At 42.7% G+C, this 20,099-nt stretch overlaps 1 protein-coding gene across 2 annotated transcripts in view; it reads right to left on the minus strand.

Moving 5' to 3' along the window:
* The window catches only part of ANXA4 (annexin A4), a 79,043-nt gene that overhangs the window by 25,839 nt on the left and 33,105 nt on the right, over positions 1–20,099 (minus strand). For both annotated transcript variants that reach the window (XM_049856709.1, XM_049856708.1), the window contains exons 2-5: positions 12,827–12,881; positions 6,765–6,852; positions 4,561–4,655; positions 81–194 (exon numbers count right to left, since the gene is read on the minus strand). In XM_049856709.1, coding sequence (XP_049712666.1) covers positions 81–194; positions 4,561–4,655; positions 6,765–6,852; positions 12,827–12,835 — 306 coding nt within the window. In that variant the 5' untranslated portion in view covers positions 12,836–12,881. The remainder of the gene's footprint in view (positions 1–80; positions 195–4,560; positions 4,656–6,764; positions 6,853–12,826; positions 12,882–20,099) is intronic.

Genomic DNA, 20,099 nt, shown 5'->3' on the forward strand with positions numbered 1-20,099 from the left:
GGCCTTTGTCACAGTTTATCAAGGAAGCATGTTGGCTGTCCGCACGGCAGCACTGAGGGCATGACAGCACATGCACACACCTTCATGGCCTGTCTCAGCTCCTGTACATCGTACAGCACAGTGGGCGTCATCATCCCCACGATCACCCGCTCGAAGTTGCCACTCAGTTCCGACTTCAAGTCGTCTATCAGGTCCTGCAACACAAGGAGACTGCAGCTCCAGTTAACTGGGAAAACCAGCACTAAACACGTGGCTGTTGAGTCGATTCCGACTCATGGTGACCCCACTTCTGACAGAGCAGAACTGCTCCATAGGGGTTTCTTGGTCGTGATCTTTACGGAAGCAGACTGCTAGATGCAATAGCTTAACCATGCTCAAAGTGTGGTCCACAGACGCCTAGGGTCCCTGTGACTCAGGGGATCTGTGAGGTCAGAATTATTTTCACAATAATACATACAATACCACAACATTATTTGCCTTTTCACTGTCATTCTCTCATGACAGTATAGAGGTGTTTTCCAAAGACCGCTTGACATATGAAAAGGTTATTAAAATACTCCCCCTTTTTTAACGACATATTCTGTGAGGCCAGATTTTCTTCATAAACCTCAACTAAAACAACACAGCTCAACAAATTAAATGCAGAGGCAGATATGATAATCCAGCTGTCTTCTATTGAGTCAGACATTAAAAAGATTGGCAAAAATTGAAAAACAATGCCAATCTTTCCACTAATTTTTTTTTGTTTTGTAATATATAGTTGTTTTTCATAAATGTTTTATTTATATTAATATGTAATGGGTCTATTTTTTTAAATAAATTTGAAAATACATATTTTTAAATGTTCTCAGTTTTAATTTCTAACATGGTAAATATCAATAGATGCAACCCATGAAAGCAAAGTTCTTTGGGGTCCTCGATAATTAAAGAGTGTAAAGGGATCATGAAAATAAAAATTTACAGAAGTTGACTTAAACGTATTTGTTTCACTTAACAATATGTCCTGAATATATTTCCAGGTCAATAATCACCTAAAACATTTTTAACTGCTGCAGAGTAATTCTATAGCTGTGATGCAACATAATTTCTTAATCAGCATCCCGCCAAAATAAGAGTTGGAATCCTACACCTGTGGATGTAATTCCATTAGGGAATAGAGTTTTTTGTTTTTGTTTTTTTTCAAAGGTTGTTGTTGTTAGTTGCAATCGAGTTGATTCTGAATCATGACGACCCCATGTGTGCACCATAGACTGCTCCATAGAGTTTTTAAGGCTGACCCCTCCAGAAGCAGACCCTGAGGCCTGTCTTCTGAGGTGCCTCTAGGTGGGTTGGAACCATCAACCTTTTGGCTGCGCTCAACTGTTTGCACCACCCAGGGACCTTTGTTATGTCAGTGAGGCCATATCAGCGTAGGGTGTGGCCTAAACCTAATGGCTTCTGAGTTATAAAAAGAGCAGATTAAGCACAGAGGTAAGCAAGCACAAAGGGGGGAAGACAGACACCAGGTGACCATGTGAGGATCCGCAAGGAGCCAAGGAACACCTGGGAAGGAATCAACAGGGCCCTGACCCTGATTTGGATTTTTAGCTTCCAGAACTGTGAGAAAATAAATTTCTGTTCTTCAAAGCCACCCACTTGTGGTATCTGTGTTACAGAAGCAACAGCTGACTACGATAAGATAGTACCCTATGTCTATTTTTCTACTGTGAATAAGGCATTTAATTGTAATCATTATGATCTTATTTCTTAAGGCTCAGTTCCTAAAAGGAAATGTAATTACTTGAACAAAGAACCACATTCTAAAGATATTTATTCATATTTCCTTCTAGAACTAGATAACTGGACTATTGTAGGAAGACCAGCCATTCTGTAAATGGGCCAGTTCTTATCTGGATTAGCCCATATTCCATAACATATTTCATTGTTGCCTCCACTGGGACATTTGTATGGCTAGCTTTCTCCTTCAGAGCCTGTCCAACCAGCTGGCCCAGGTGCTCTGCAAACCACAGTCTGAAGTTAACAGCTACCCTTTGTTAAGCACTGTGTTCCAGGTCCTGTGCTACTGCTTTGCAGCTATTTTTCCTAATCTTCATAATAATGTTATAAAGTTGATATTATCTTCATTTTACAGGTCAGAAAGTTAAAAACCTGCTACAATCAACCAACGAACAAGCCAAGTTGCTAATTCAAATCTGGATCTCTGATTCTCACAAACCTGATCCTACAACACTGTATTTCTATCTGGTTTGCATTTTGATGTTACTTCTATACATACTGAATGACTGAATGAATAAACAAGTTAGTACTCAGTCAATCTGCTAATGTTGGCTATCTTAAAAACAGCCATCATGGTGCCCGGCCACAACCGATGACTGCCCTGACAGGGAGCACAACAGAGAACCCCTGAGGGAGCAGGAGATCAGTGGGATGCAGACCCCAAATTCTCATAAAAAGACAAGACTTAATGGTCTGAGACTAGAAGAATCCCAGCGGTCATGTTCCCCAAACCTTCTGTTGGCCCAGGACAGAAACCATTCCCGAAGACAACTCATCAGACATGGATTGGACTGGACAATGGGTTGGAAAGAGATGCTGATGTGGAGTGAGCTACTGGATCAGGCGGACACTTGGGACTATGTTGGCATCTCCTGTCTGGAGGGGAGATGGGAGGGTAGAGAGTGTTAGAAACTGGCAAAACGGTCATGAAAGGAGAGACTGGAAGGAGGGAGCGGGCGGACTCATTACGGGGAAGAGTACATGGGAGTATGTAGTAAAGTGTATAAAAGTTTATATATGAGAGACTGACTTGATTTGTAAACTTTCACTTAAAGCACAATAAAAATTATTAAAAAAAAAAAAACTGCCATCAGATTAACTTAGTTCTGGAGCTGAATATCAACCCCGACTATATATGGCAAAACATCACGTTTGAACTTGTAAAAAATTTCTTTGGAGATAGAGAAGAGTTTACCATGCCCAGAAGATACAGAGAGCAATTCTGGTGGGAGGAATTCTACTCCCTACTGGGGTGTCCAGTTAAGGTTTGCATGAGATTTCCCTGGGTGGCGCAAATGGTTATGTGCTCGACCCACCCAGAGGCACCTCATAGGACAGGCCTTGTGATCTCCTTGCAAAGGGTCACAGCCTCGAAAACCCTTTGGAGCAGTTCTACTCTGCACTCGTGAAGGACTTGATGGCCAACTAACAACAAAGGCTTTGGGTAACAGCTGAGCCTGCCCTCCCCTACCAGCAGTTTAATGCTAACCTTTGAGAAATAGCCTCAGGTCTGGCTAGCCAGTAAGTATCTCCAGTTCATCAAGTTCTTATGCACTGAGACCTGAAGATACTCATTGATAATATTTCCACAATAGAAAAGGTCCTTGCTAATCACACAGATGGGCTTTCAGTGATGTGGGGAAGATTGGGTAAAGTGACACTGGTAAATAGTCTTTCACCATGGAGACTACAAGAGTGTCCTAAGAAGTATGGGATTCAAACTGAAAGGGGAAAACATGACGAGTGTTGAATGTATAAACTACTAAATACACACATATACCCAAATACGTAAAACTCCAGACTAGAATTTGAGGAGGTGCACCTCAGTTAAGGATCACCAAAGGAATATATGCTACAAATGCGTATATGTGGAAGAGATGGAATAGACTCTTAATTGGTATAAGTGCTTGTTTAAAACTAGATTTAAATAGTTTGGTGAGTGGCCTGAAAAGAAGGCATAGTGCAAAGCTATAGAGACAGTGAAAAGATTAGTGGTTACCAGGGGTTCAGAGGGTGAGGGAGGGATGAATAAGTGGAGCTCGGGGCATTTTTAGGGCAGTGAATCTATTCTGTATGTTACTGTAATGGCGGACACATGACATTAAGCATTTGTCAAAACCCACAGAACTGTACAACACAGAGAGTGAACCTTAACACAAGTAGGAACTTCAGTTAATAATAATGTAGTAATACTGGTTCATGAATCCCATGAACCGCATGTCGGTACTGTCACGGCTGGATCTATCACAGCAGAAGCAGGTGGAAAGACACAAGGAAACTCATACAAGATGCTAATGGAGAAGCAATGTGGAGGCGGAGAGGCACAGGGGAACCTAAAGCCTCTCTGCAAAATAAATTCTATCAGAAAAAGAAGACAGTAAGGAAAAAGAAGCCACCATGGTGACCTGAAAAGAAACCATTGTCCCCCACCCCCAACTATCAGGGTCTGGGAGGCAATGCTAGAAGCTCAGCCCTTGCCTGTGCTTGCACTGCTCAAAACAGTGACGGTTGAGCCCATACAACAACCAAATCATTACGAGGACGTGGAAGAGGAGAGCCTAAATTTGGCCTTGAGGCTTATGAGGAAAAAAAAGCTTCCTCAAGTTCATTCTGACTGAATATATTGGAGGAAACATGCCAACCTGTTCAAGTTATTTTTCAAAAACTTCTTTAAACAAGGCAAGGGATCTGTCTTTAAAAGCACAGGGCCACTTCAGGAATCTAAGTCAGGTGACCCGACAAGTCCCTTGTCAACCAAACAGTATAGGAGAGCCTGCGGCCTACCCTGCCGATGCTGGACTTGTAGGCCGTCCTGATTTCCTGGCGCTGGGCAGTGTTGCGGTAGGCCAGGACATTAATAATGCCATCTTCATCAGTGCCTGGGGAGCAGAGCAGAGACAGTGAGTGTGACTGAGACAGGAATAAGAAAGTGGGTTCCTCTGCAGTCACTGGAATAACCCAACCCCATGCTCTTATTTTGAGAGTTCAAATACCATGTGGTCCACTTTCTGAATTACGGCATTCTTGCTATATCCCAACAAATTAGGATAAACCTGAAAAACATCATTGGCTCAGTACGTTTTCCATTCTATTTATGAGAATGAGTTCTGCTCAGAAGTGGGCAGCAGGGTAGCATGGTGGCCTGAGCTCCATCCAGCTCTGGGGTCAGACTGCCTGGAATGGAGTCCTGACTCTAACACTGCTCTGAGACCTTGGGCAAGTTACCTACCCTCCCTAAATCTCAGCTTTCTCATCAGTAAAAAACAGCCTGCTATCAGGATGCAAAGAGATAATCCATGCATCTGGCATTGTGCCTGACACATAGCAGAGCTTAATAAATGGTTGCTGTTATTTTTTTTTTTAGTTATTGTTATAAGGAGCCCTTGGTGGCGCAGTGGTTAAAGCATTAGGCTGCTAACTGAAAGGTCAGTGGTTTGAATCCACCAGTTGCTCCTCAGGAGAAAGATGTGGTAATCTGCTTCCATAAAGATTTACAGCCTCAGAAACCCTGTTGGGGCAGTTCTACTCTGTTCTATAGGGTCGCTGTGAGTCAGAGTCAACTCGACAGCAGAGGGTTTTTTTTGGTTATTGTTATTGTTGTTGTTAGTAGCCCTCCAAAAAACCAAACTCGTTGCCACTGAGTTGATGCCAACTCATAGTGACCCAATAAGACAGAGCAGAACTGCCCCATAGGGTTTCCAAGGAGCAGCTGATGGATTTGAACTGCTGACCTTTTGGTTAGCAGCTAGATGCTTAACCACTGCACCACCAGGGTTCCTTAGTAGCACTAAAAAAAAAAAAAATCCAAACCCACTGCCGTTGAGTTGATTCCGACTCATAGTGAATCACAGTAGAACTGCCCCATAGAGTTTCCAGGGAGCACCTGGTGGATTGAAACTGCCGACCTTTTGGTTAGCGGTCGAAGCTCTTACTATGCCACCAGGGTTTCCTTAGTGGCACCAAAAATAAGTAAAATGAACTCTTTTTAGATAGGAAGACTGAAGAATAAGGTCTCATAATTGCTTTTTATTTATGAATTTTTTAAAATTGTACTTCAGATGAAAGTTTACAGAGCAAACCAGCTTCTCATTAAACAATCATAGTCGAGTGTTTTTGCCCAAATCTCAGGGAGATTCTAAATAAAAGCAATGAACTAAGGGTAACTCTCTGGCCAAAAGCCTACTCAGGCCAGCTTCTAGAGGCTGAGACTAGGCCTGGGCAGCCCGCAGAACACCCCACATTACTGTGCCCATCCAGCATGAGGCCTTAGTTCTCAGGGGAGCTAACTGGTGAGCAGTGCCTTGGAAGAGAACCCTTCTGGTCACGTACACACAGTCGTCTCACATGAAGTCCCACTTACTGTGTGTTGGTACTATCACAGCAGCAGCAAGAAAAGGGACACAAGGGAGAGAAGGTATAGACTCAGAGCCGGCAGGCCTGAGTTTGAGACCAGCTCTGCTGAGTATGAGCTTGGTTCCATTTTACGAGACATTTTCAGAGTTACTTAACATTTCTGGGTCTCAGTTTCTGCATCTGTAAAATGAGGCTAAGATAACAATCGTGACAGCTGCTTTCACTACATCACAGGGCTGCTGTATATATCCAATGAGATAATGTGGGTAGAAGTGCTTTGTAAACATACTAACTAGAAAACACACACATTTCTGAAGTGTTATATATAGATTCATAATTTTATCACTCAAAATAACTGGGGAAACTCAGAATGAGTGCATTAAGTACAAAATTTTGTAGTATACAGTTAATACCCTCCTATCCAATCTGTATTTCACTATCCAATCTGTATTCCAGCGTTTTCTTAAAGTGAGACCAAACGCTTATGGCCAGTAGACAGGGTATGTCTTAAATCTGTGACTCCGTGGGCAATCCTCCCTCCACTTTACCCCTTCCGTGGTAAATTACAAACCTGTGTGAATCTTTGCTGTACAACGCACACACCAGGGAGGAGTCGCTTCCAGTGAGACACTTACCGAACCCTTTCATGGCCTTCCTCAGGCTCTGGGCATCTTCCATGGCATTGAATCCTGATGCAGCTTTGATGGTGCCTCCTTTGCTTTCCTGAGCACACAGAGAGTAATGTGACTGAGAGGCAGCACCTTACCAACAAGAGGCACCTTTCACTGTTCAGCGAACATTTGCTGAGCGCCAGACACTGTTCTAGGGAGGATGGCAGTGAACCTGAGAGAGGCTCCTGCTCCCATGGAGCTAATGTTCTATTCAGAGGGAGGGAGACAGTAAACAAGCCAACAAATTAATATTCTCGAAAGTGTCCTGGGGTGAGAAGTGTGGTGAAGCAGATAGAGGTCCTGGAGGGACTGCTCTGAGGAGTGACATTTAGGGAGAGATCTGAACAACCTGAATGAGCTGACCACGCAAACATCTGGGGGAAGAGTGTCCCAGGCAGAGGAAACAGCTATTGAAAAGGCCCTGAGGCTGGAAGAAGCTTCTGCGTGATGAGAGGGACCCAAGGTCAGTGGGCTCAAGCGTGGTGGGCAAGGAGGCAAGTGGTAAGAGAAGTTACAGCACCACCTATGCAATAATCTTGCCCCCCAAATAAAAGGAAAAACTCAAACCTGAATTTGATCAAGCCTCTAGAGCCAAACAGCAATTAACAGGAAATAGAAGGGAGAGAAAAAGGTTAAGCCACGCCACAGAGTTGCAATCGGAAAATCCAGACTGAGAAACACCACTGGACAAATGATCTAGTTTCTTCAACTAGAAAGAGAGAGAAGGAGAGAAACTGCAGCTTCAAACAGATTTAAAAGGCATATCAATAATCACAATATATGAATCTTATTTGGATCCTGAATCAAACGGGGGGGAAAAAAGGGAAAATAATGACATTTATCAGACAATTGTAAATTGGAACACTAACTTGATTGATATTTGATGACATTAAGAAATTATTAACTTCTTTTAGGTGTGATAATGGCATTATACATTTTTTTAACTGACGTAAAATTCATGTAACATAAAATTAACCATTAGCCATTTTAAAGTGTTAACGTGTTACAATTCAGTGATATCTGGTACATTCACAGTGTTGCACAACTATCTAGTTCCAAGACATTTCCACCACCCCAAAAGGAAACTCTGTACCCATTAGGAGTCACTCCCGCATCCCCCTCCCCTCAGCGCCTGGCAGCCACTAGTCAGCTTTCTGTCTTCATGAATTTGCCTATTCTGGATGATTCGTATAAAATGTAGTCATACAATGTATGACCTTTTGTGTCTGGCTTCTTTCACTTAGCATAATGTTTCCATGGTTCCTCCACGTTGCAGCAGGTACAAGTACTTCCTTCCTTTTTCTGGCCACATAATATTCCATTGTATGGATATATCGCATTTGTTTATCCACTCACCTATCAATGGACATTTGGGTTGTTTCTACCTTTTGGCTATTGTGAATAGTGCTACTGTAAGCATTCATATGTAAGTGTCTGTTTGAATACTTGTTTTCAATTCTTTTGGGTATATACCTCGGAGCAGAATTACTGGCTCATATGATAATTCCATGTTTAACTTTCTGAGGAACCACCAAACTGGTTTTCACAGCAGCTGTATCATTTCACTGTCAGCAATATATGAGGGTTCCAATTTCTCTACATCCTTGTTTTATCTTTAATATTGAGAGTCTTTATCTTTAATATTGAAATAGTTTACAAATGAAATGATGTCTGGAATTTGCTTCAAAATGACACAGGGAGAGGAAAGTAAGGGGAGATAAAGAAGAAACAAGATTGACCACGAGTTAATAATTATTGATAGGTACAATAAAGTTCCTTATAATATCCTCTACTTTTGTATGTAGAGGTGATAAAGGTTAAAAAAGGAAAGGCAATCAGAGAGGTGGGTCTTCATGAAGGAGATGTGGTGGGCCACAGTGAGAGGCAATACAGTTTAGCAGGAAGGAGCACAGGCATTGAAGTGGGATAGACTGCACTGTGATCTTGACTTCACCTTTTCTAGCTGAGTGGCCTGGGGGAAGTTTCATTTTTCTCACTATTTCACATTATTGGGAATAATAATATCAACCCACGGCATTATTGTAATAATGAAGGAGAAAGAGAGAGAGGCAAGAGAGACAGACAGATAATCAGTCCCTGGGTGGTACAAACAGTTAAGTGTTCAACTACTAGCTGAAAGGAGCACTGCTGGCACAGGGCGGCAGTTAAATCCACCAGGTGCTCCTTGGAAACCCTACGGGGCAGTTCTACTCTGTCCTATAGGGTCGCTATGAGTCAGAATCGACTAGACGGCAATGGGTTTGGCTTTTTTGGTACCAACTGAAAGGCTGGTGGTTCTAATCCACCCAGAGGTATGTTGGAAGAAAGGGCCTGGCACTCTACTTCCAAAAGGTCACAAAAAAAGTCACAGTCACTGAAAATCCTATGAGTGCAGCTCTACTCAAACACATGGGGTCTCCATGAGTCAGAACGGACTGAACAGCAGTTGGTTTGGTTTTGGGGTGTGTGTGTATCTATCTATCTATCTACAGGTAGATAGACAGACAGATACACACGCATACGCTTTGGAGCCCTGGTGGCACAGTGGTTAAAAGCTCGGCTGTTAATCAAGAGGTTGGTACTTCAAATCTACCAGCTGCTCCTTGGAAACCCTATGGGGCAGCTCTACTCTGTCTTACGGGGTTGCTATGAGTTGGAATTAACTAGACGGCAACTGGTTTGTTTTTTTATTATATATTTCACTTAGCACAGAACCCAGCAAACAGTAAACACTCAAACTTGGTGACTATCATTACTCTTAAATATGACTTCGATAACATCTCCATAGTAAATATAACAGCAAGGTTCTAATGTCTTTTTCTTATAATGGCCCTCCATGCAAGCCTGTGGGGTAATGCCAAAGGAAAATCTAGAATAGGCTATTTGTATAAGATGGCAAAAACAATGTAATATAGATTTAAAGCTCTCTGAGGATTTAATTTAATCCAAGAATGTAATCTGGGCCACTTAAAGAATGGAGAATTTTTACACCTTCAGGGCCATTCTCTACCAACCAGATTTGAGCTCTATGAGCCAGTCCAGTTCGCCTTTGACCTTTTAGGTCCACTGTGGCCCACATGAAGCCCAATCAAAGGCCTCAGGCACAAGAGTTGTAGGCCTCACCTGATGAAAGGCAACACTTTCCTGTCCTGAATATGGTCAGCGTCCAGCACTCTGTCATCATTTAGCCCCTCTATACACAAGACAGTGTATAGAAAATAAAAATCTATGACATCAATTTTCTTTGGCATTTTACTTTTTTTACTATATGTTCGTTTCCTCAAATTGGTGATTTGCTGTTGAAATTCCAACATTGCTTAACTCAGCCCTTGGCGCTACTACCATGAAACACCTTTCTGAGTCAATCAGCTTCACAAGGGTCTTTTGCAAATAAGTACTGAAATTTTTTTTGGACGGTGCTCAAACACTGAGTTTGACTTTAAAAGCAAATTGCATTGCTGTGGGGTATGTAGTATGGGATTAAAATTAATATCCAACAAGATAAATCAATAAAGAGCTTTGCAGGAGTGGTTCAGTTTATCACTTAGCATTCTTAGTGACTCTCTTTCCTGGAAAAAGATAAGCTCAAAATATTTGTTCTCTTTTAGCTCTGAAGCATCTGTATTGATCTGTATAATTTCAGGGTACAATGTGCCATTATCTGCCTGGGAAGGCAGAGGATTGCATTCCAGGAGGGCATCTGTGAGAGCAGGCTCAGGAACAGGAAGGATGTAGGGAAGACAGACAAAAAATAATAGCTGGAACATGGTGCTATATCACAATTAATGAAATACTATCCAGTCACTAAAATAATCATGAAGATGATAAACATCAAAAATATTGAGATACAATATAATAGAATACTAATCAGCAGTAAAAAGGAACAAAGGAAAATACTACTACTATATACAGCAACATGGATGAATTTTAAAAAATATAATGCTTAACAAAAGAGCTAGATACAAAAAAAGTACACGTGTCTGATTCCATTTACAGTGCGTTCTAGAACAGGCAAAACTAACCTGTGGCGATAACAGTCGGAACAGTGGTTGGTAGCATTTCAGAGGTAGATGGGGAGCAGGGTAGGGACTGACCAGAAAAGGGCATAAGCAAACTTTCTGGAGTGATGAAATGTTGTTATCTTGATAGGACAGTAGGTTACACAGGTAAACACATTTGTCAAAACTCATCTAAGTAAGCTTATGAACTGTGCACTGCACCACACGTAAATTATACCTTCATAAAGAAAAAATTTTCATACTTGGTTATGGTGGCTTTTAAAACATGTTTTTCTTCTAGAAATGTATCATGTGCTCATTGCAGAGAACTTGGAAAATTAAAAAAAAAAATTGAGAAAATAAAAACATCCATAAATCCACCACCTAGAGTAAATAACTGTAATATGATATAAAATTTAATATAAAGATGTTAGCATAACTAAGATTAGTATAAATACAAACTTTTGTATCCTGCATCTTTCATTCATCATTCTATTTTAAACATTTCCTATACTAAGTAAAAAAAGTAGAACACAAAATTTTTATGCTCATTACTAGTATTTGGAAATCATTATATATATGAAAAAAAAAAATATATGAGTAGGGTCTAAAAGAAAATTATACAAAATAGTTGGGAATTACAATATGGTGACTGTATTGTAAGGTCTTCCCTTCCTTTAAAAAATGTCCTTTATCTGCCCAATAAATAACAGTCATGCTGGTAAAACAGGTTCTAAGAGGAAAGACGAGAGCAATTGAGGCAATTTTCCTAGAGCAGAAAGCATACCTGCGGGTAACCTGGTTCAGTCTTCACACATAGGAAGACTTCGAATTTCTTGAAAATAGGAAGTATGTTCCATTAATCTTTGAGTGCCCAGAGCCTATGTCTGGCACAAAATAGGGACCATATGCATTTCTGATTATGTTTTCCATGTCCCCAGGGATATTCAACCAAAAAGGAATGGATTTTAAACGAAAGCATGAGAGATTTCAGGCAGACAGAAGTCTCTGTCAGGGTTGATGAAGAAAATTGTACAATGTCTACTTTAAATTTTTTAAGAGACTGTAACTATTTGCCCAAGGTAGTTTACACAACCATCTTTCTCAAGGAAGGTGGCTAGAGCTGGCAGGATTTCCAGTTCCTCCCCAGGTATAAAAAACCCTGGTGGCATAGTGGTGAAGTGCTACAGCTGCTAACCAAAAGGTCAGCAGTTCAAATCCACCAGGCACTCCTTAGAAACTCTATGGGGCAGTTCTACTCTCTCCCATCGGGTTGCTATGAGTCAGAATTGACTTGATGGCAAAGGGTTTTGTTTGGTTTTTCTCCAGGTATAAATTTCTACTTCTATTATTCCTTCCCAGAACACCAGGGATCAGAATCACCTCCCTCCTCTAAAACCTCATTTAGGTGAGAGAAGGAGAGCAGATGGCTGGCCTCAGGCAGAGCCATATTTGCAGGTAAGAAACTTAACTTCCACCTCAGCATGGAATTTTACAGTAGTCTCAAGGGGGTCCGATTCCCTGCCTGTCTCAAAGATCAGATAACGAAGCTTGAAGGAGTCAGATCACAGCCAGCTGAAAGCAGGAAGCAGAGGGCAAGCCCTTATCGCTAAAAAACACCCTTCTTAATGAGGCTGAAAAGACAGAGCTCCACCAAAATGTTCACAGCAGTCAACCCCGGGTGGTACAATCCGTGGGGTTTTTAGTGTTGCCCTTTTAATTTACCCAAGTTTTCTACAATGAACATGTAGTGCTTCTCAGAGAAAACTATAACTTGTTTCTAACATTCTCAGGATGTTAGAAGGATTCACAGGATTCTCTCTTTGAATTAAGTTTCAGGATCAAGTTACTTATCACCCCTGAAAGACTAAAAAATGACACTAAAAAAAAGAAAGAAACTGCCTTTTCATTTCCTCCCTCTCCCCCTGCTGAGCAAACAACCCGTTGTTTAAACCCACCATCCCTGGGTACACATCCTGTACCTGCCTGGGGCTACCACCAGGTAGGGCGAGGCACTCTACAACTTACCATGGCCATGACTCTATGTCAGGATCAGAGTTCAGTCACCCAAGCAGGAATTCCTCTGTGAAAAAAGCAGAGAGAGAGGAAATTACTGTGATAAAGGAAAAAGCATTGAAATCATTAATCATGATCACTTGTAATTAAACCATGAGGAAGTGATGCCCTTCTTCACGAAAAGGCCAGGTATTTATTAACCAAAGGTACAAGAAACAGGTTAATAACTGTAAAAACTGTTAGAACTGGGGACTTTAGCATATCGGCAAAATACTTTCTTAGCTGCTCTTCTATTTGAAGACAACACACTACAGGAACGATTTCTATCGCTTTGTTAAGATGAAGTAACATTACTTGTACTCAAGGCAAACACAGATCCTGAACTGTATATTATAGGGGATCAGAAGAGGTGCCTCACTGGAAAGAAGAGATAGTCCAACCGCATCAGGAAAAAGTACCACATGCAAACTTACACTCCGAGGGAGCGTGGGAGCGCGGGAGCTGCCTCTTCCATGTAAGCTGCAGCCTCACACATTCAACTTTGCCCACAGTTCTCCTCAGCACCCTCCTTCATCAAGAATGTGCGAATTGTCACACATTTATTCAGTCATTCAGAATGCAAGAAATGTCTTCATTGGAGTCAAGGAATTTGGGGGGAATTCACATGATATACAAGCAGGCCCCTGAGGGGCAGGCTTACTGCCTTCCTTTCCTCCCCCCTCAAAAAAAAAAAAAAAAATTTTTTTTTTTTTTTTAAGTCATATGCACAAGGCTCCTTTTCTAAGCATTTAGCTAGATCCTTGCTACTTGAAGAATGGTCCTAGAAACAGAAGCCGGGGTATCACCTGGGAGCTTGTCAGAAATGCAGAATTTCAGGCCCCACCTCAGACCTATGGCCACAATCTGCATTTTAAGACAATTTCCAAGATATCTGGTTGCACAGAAGTTTGAAAAACACTAGCCTAGACAACCCTGCCAAGCAGCACTTTTAAATTATTAATTATTCCCCCAGAATAACTAAATCCTACTTAACTCACTTTATTAACACCTGAGCCATGTTTGGCCACTGTAAAAATGGTGTGGTGGGGAGGCTCTGACCTCCTCTACCTTCCACCTTCACAAGGGGGAAGGATAATCACGATCAACAGCCCAAGCCTGATCTCCTATGAGGTGGAGGCCAGACATGCCTCCACCTTCTAACCTTTTTACCAATTCTGACACCAACCATCCCTCCCAGGGCACTCTCTACTTCCCTGCTGGGTTCGGTAATTTGTTGCAGTGGCTGCACAGAACTCACAAACGACACTCACAAGACTACGGGGTTCACTGGGGAAATAACAGGTTACAATTCAGGTTCAGGAGCGGTCAGGATACAGTTCTTCAACCAAGACAGCCTCTTCTTAGCCCTGCCATCAGGCACACCTCTCTCTGGACCTCTGGGCCCCTTGGCCTAGCCTCTGCCCTGCTTGGGCAAGTGTTACAAAGCTCTTTTAGCTCTGCTGATAGGTGCCCAAAGGCACTCCACGCCACCAGCAAGCCTTGTACCCAAAGCTCCATGGGCCAGGAAGCCCACCGCAAACGTTTCCTGCTGGTCCCCTGATTCTGCTGCCGCCATCTCTCACCGACTCCGGTGTTACAGCTCTCCCTCTCTGTCCTGGTTCTGCTGCCTCTCTCTGTTTTCCATGTTACCGCTTCTCTCTCTGTCTCTCTGTCCCTCTCTCCTAGTCTCCATTTAAGCCTAGTGGGATGGCAAAACTGACCAATCCTCTCATTAGGGTTTCATATACCTTATTTACATGGTTCCACGCCACAAGAGTGTCATGCACCTTATTTACATTATTATCAAGCTATCTAATCCCCTTGGTGGGCCACAAGCCCACCATGTGCATAGTCCCACCCAATCATTTCGTAGCAGTTACAAAGACTATGCCTAAAAGGCCCATATTAAGTAATTCACTGTACCCCCTGACTCTTCTAGCCATTGGCCCTTCCCTACTTGAAGGATTAACTTCCCCCTCCCTATCATTTTACCAGTCCAAAACAGTCATGAACAATTACTCCTTCAGTAGGGCAAAGCCTCCTAAGGGTGAGTTACTCAGGTATCAGCCATTCATGTCTGTTACAAGTGTCTATCTGATCTGGTCACGTTCTCAAATTGTTTGTTTCATCTTCACCCATTGTGGCCTCTTATAAAATTTAACTGACAGATTATTCCCCTTGCTCTGAGCCTCACAAAATATCAGCATAGCAAAATCTTTAAGAGATTTTAGGTTCGTCTACTGTACTCCACACCAGCAGGGCCTCTCCCTAGTCCCCTCTTTTACAGTTACAGCTTCTACAATTACAGTTTTTATGATCACAATTAACCCTGTTAACAATCAACCCTCACAACTGAATCATATCATCGTATCAGCATCTTCCCCCACCCTCTCTTCCCCAGACACATCAGGAAAAGAGGAAACCATTCAGTGGGGGTTCCCTCTTGCCCCCTCCTTTTGAGTGTAAGCACATCCATGAAAATGTGTAAGCCAGCCACTTCATGCCTTTATCTCTCCCTATTTATTTATTTTATATGGCCAATGTTTAAATTGCCCACTCCTATCACAAGCATGTTTCTCAATCTGACGAATCTTCTGTTTTGCTTGAAACTCTGAGCATCTGCATCCATAAGCAAAGTCCAGTCCAGAGCAAGCCCTCAAACTGCAGCAATCTACACCAGTTCACGGTGTCAAACATTCTTCTCTTCATTCAAGCAGGTTCTGGGCAGCTCATTCCTAGCCCCCTGTGGGCTAGGTCAGTAGGAACCAGCCATAGATAGGCTCAGGAGTCCACATACCTCCTGGCACTTCAGACCAGCCAGCCCCTTCTCTCTCTCTCTCCCTCATCCCTAGCCCCCTAGTCTAGGTCAATGGGCACCACCCATAGACTCAGGAGTCCACATACTTCCTGGCACTTTAGGCCTGCCAGCCCTTCCTATCTCATTTTCATGCCTAGGCCCTGTGGACTTGGTCAATGAGTACCAATGGAACATGTCCAAATTCAGCTCCTCTCTTCACTGCTGCACCTCCCCCACTTCCACTCATTGAGTGGACCCAGGTGGTCACCACAAGGGAGCATACCAGACTGTCTATGTCCAATTCTGGAAGGGGGTTCTTGCCCAAAGGCAAACTGCTTGCCTGAAATTCAAAAAGCAAAAGTCATTTTTTTTCCTGCAGGTCCATTCTTCAAATGCAAATCTCCTACTCTCAGCAGTTCTGGGTGGGTTTGCATATCTTTTCAAATACAAATTTCCTGACTGGGTTAGGGAAGGACTTAGGTATACGCAGGGCTACTGCATCGAAATGAGCAGTTTGTGTTTCTTTCAGGCAAATCCTAGTTCCTCTTTTAGCATATCCAATCAAGTATTGGCTGAAGGCTGAGTTACAGGATCTCTGTAATCTATAATAGCCGATATTCATTTCTATCATACATTTAGGTCTGTTTTACAACACTAGGTAGGAGAAACATTCACTATCCATTGTATATTTGAGTAAACACATAACCCTATTTAAAAATATTTCAGTTTCATCTTCTCCACCCCTTGACTATCTTCACATTCACAGGCATGTAGCCTTGGACCTCTAGCTGGGTGGAACCAGTAGACCCTGGCCTCCTATCAATCATCTTATTTAACCAGCCTGGCTTTTGCCCTAGGCCACTCCAGATGCTGCTTTTCTCCTCTCAGCTGTAGCATAACATCTCTTGCTTTCCTTCCAGCCACTACAAGTGACAACAACCAAAGTAACCATCTAAGAATCAGAAGTCTCACTTCCCATACCCCTTTGTTCTTTCTCTTACAAAGTCCCGTGCTTCCATGACCTGGGACCATTGCAACAAATTCCACTTCTGACTTCGACTGTAAAATCGCGTGGCAGAGGAGGCATCTGACCTCCTCTAACTTCACAAGGGGGATGGAAAACTAAGATCAACAGCCCAAAGCTGATTCCTAAAGGTGGAGGTCAGGCATGTCAATCTTTTCACCAATTCTGACAACAATCATCCTTCCCAGGGCATTCTCTACTTCTCTGCTGGGTTCAATGATTTGTTGCAATGGCCACAGAGAACTCACAGACAATACTCATGATTATGGGGTTTATTAGGGAAGTAACAGTTTGCAATTCAGGTTAAGGAGTGGTCATAGTTCTTCCATTAGGACAGCATCTTCTCAGCCATGCCTGCAGGCATATCTCTCACTGGCCTCTTGGCCCCTCAGCCTGGCCTCTGCCCTGCTTGGACAAGTGTTACAAAGCTCTTTTAGTTCTGCTGATAAGTGTCCAAAGGCACCCACTTCTCCACAAGCCTTGTGCCTGAAGGTGCTCAGCTTTCACCCTCCGTGAGCTGGGAAGTCCACAGCGCCATCCCCTGCTGGTCTCTTGCTTCTGATGCCTCTGCCCCATTGTTTCTCTGCCACTACATCTCGTCGCCTCTCTCTGTCTTCGGTGTTACAGCTCTCTCTCTCTGTCCTGGTTCTGCTGCCATTCTCTGACTTTTGTTACTGCTCCGCTCTCTTTCCTTCTTTGTCTCCCTTTAAGCCTAGTGGGATGGCAAAACTGACCAATACTCTCATTAGGGTTGCATATGCTTTGTTTGCATGGTCTCACCCCCACAAAGAACACTTAATTGTGTTCATGAGGAACCTGTACATAGACCAACAGGCAGTCGTTTAAAAAGTACAAGAGGATACTGGGTGGTTTAAAGTAAGGAAAGGTGTCCATCAGGATTGTTTCCTTTCACCACAATGATTCAACCTGTATGTTGAGCAAATGATTTGAGAAGCTGAACTACGTGAAGAAGAACACAGCATTAGGATTGGAGGAAGACTCATTAATAACCTGTGATATGCAGATGACACAACCTTGCTTGCTGAAAGTGAAGAGGACTTGGAGCACTTACTGATGAAGATCAAAGACCACGGCCTTCAGTATGGATTACACCTCAACATAAAGAAAACAAAAACACTCACAACTGGATCAATAAGCAATATCATGATAAATGGAGAAAATACTGAAGTTGTCAAGGTTTTCATTTTACTTGGATCTGCAATCAACAGCCATGGAAGCAGCAGTCAAGAAATCAAATGACTATTACACTGGGCAAATCTGCTGCGTAAGACCTCCTTAAGTGCTGAAAAGCAAAGACGTCACTTTAAGGACTAAGGTGCACCTGACCTAAGCCATGGTGCTTTCAGTTGCCTCATATGCATGTGAAAGCTGGACACTGAATAAGGAAGACCAAAGGAGAATTGATGCCTTTGAATTGTGGTGTTGGCGAAGAATACTGAATATGCCATGGGCTGCTGGAAGAACAAAAAAATCTGTCTTGGAAGAAGTACTGCCAGTATGTATGCTCCTCAGAAGCAAGGATGGAGAGACTTCATCTCACATACTTTGGACATGTTATCAAGAGAGACCAGTCCCTGGAGAAGGACATCATGCTTGGTAGAGAAGAGGGTCAGGGAAAAAGAGGAAGACCCTCAAAGAGATGGATTGATACAGTGGCTACAACAATGGGCTCAAGCATAACAATGATTGTCAGCGTAGTACAGGATCAGGCGGTGTTTCGTTCTGTTGTGTACAGGGTTGCTATGAGTAGGAACCAACTGAAAGACACCTAACAACAACCCCCACAAAAGTGCCATGCACCTTATTTACATTATTAGCAAGCTATTCAATACCCTTCGTGGGCTATGAGCACCTCATTTGCATAGTCCCACACAATCATTTGGCGGGAGTTACGAAGACTACGGCTAGAAGGGCCATATTAAGTAGTTCACTATGCTGCAGTCACATTTACGTTCCATCCTGCAGCTCTCCTCAGGTCAAGCTCCATTTTTCCCTCATTTCCCAGCATTCACTGCAGATTTAACTCACCTTACCAGTAAAAAAACTGGTTGCTTTTGAGTCAATTCCAACTCATGGTGACCCCATGAGTGTCAGAGTAGAACTGTGCTCCACAGGGTTTTCAACGGATGATTTTTTTTAAAGGAGATCTCCAGGCCATTCTTCTGAGGTGCCTCAGGATGAACTTAGACCTCCAAACTTGGCTAGCAACCATGTGTGTTAACCATTTGTACCACCCAGGAACCCCACCTCATATCTCAGAGGGGTTCAATCCTTTCCTAAGAGAATGCCCACTGGTTGTGGGGCACAGTCTGAGCAAAGGTACAGAGGTGAGAACAAGCAGTGGTTCAGGGATAACAAGAAGATGAGTCTGCTAGAGTAAAGGGCTCGCTCCAGGGAAAGCTTGTAGGTAAGGCTGGAAAAGCAGGTGGGGAACAGACAGGCAGAGGCAAAGACCTGCATAGGCTGTGGCACCTGGAATAGGATATACATGAGAGTTATTCTGAAGGAAGACTTTATTGGACGTGGTGAGCCATGGACCATATTTATACATTCAATCATCAGACACTCAGGTGCTGTTATAGTTGACCGAGATAATACAATGAATAAGACAAAAAAACCTGCCTTCAAGGAGCTTACAGTCTACCAGGAGAGGGAGACAACAAATAAATAAATAAGACAGTTTCAGATATCAATAAGATGAAAGTGCAAAAAGATAATGGCATAGACGATTGATTGGTAAGCAACAGCTCATGGACCAAATCCTGTTTTTGTATGGCCTAGATAGAGCCTGGGTGGTGCAAGAGGTCTGTGATGGGCTGCTAACCTAAACGCTGGTGTTTTCAATCTACCCAGTGGCTTCATGGAAGAAAAGGCCAGGTGATCTGCTTCTGTAAAGATTAGAGCTGAGAAAACCCTCTGGAGAAGTTCTACTCTGTCATGCATGAGTTCGGGGTCAACTTGATGGTGGCTAACAACAATAAGCTAGGAATGGTTTTTACATTTCAAATGGCTGACAAAAAATAGAAAGCATATTTCATGACACATGAGAATTACATGAAATTCAAATTTCAGTGTCTATAGATAAAAGTTTTATTGGAGCACAGCCACACATATTTGTTTATATATTGTCTACGGTTGCCTTCACACTACAATAGCAGAATTGGGTAGTTGTGACAGAAACATATGGCCATATGAAAATATTTACTACCTAGCCCTTCACAGAAAAAGTATGCTGACCCATGGTATAGAGGATGACATAATGAGGTTACTAGAGAGGAGCTGGCCTGAATAGGGTGACGAGGGAAGGCATCTCAAAGGAGATGACGTTTGTGCTGAATGAGGAGAAGGGGCCAACCATTCAAAGGTCTGGAGGAGAAAGGTTTCAGGCATAGGGAGCAGTTAGT

Source organism: Elephas maximus, chromosome 17 (genome assembly GCF_024166365.1).
Source record: "Elephas maximus indicus isolate mEleMax1 chromosome 17, mEleMax1 primary haplotype, whole genome shotgun sequence".
NCBI lineage: Eukaryota > Metazoa > Chordata > Mammalia > Proboscidea > Elephantidae > Elephas > Elephas maximus.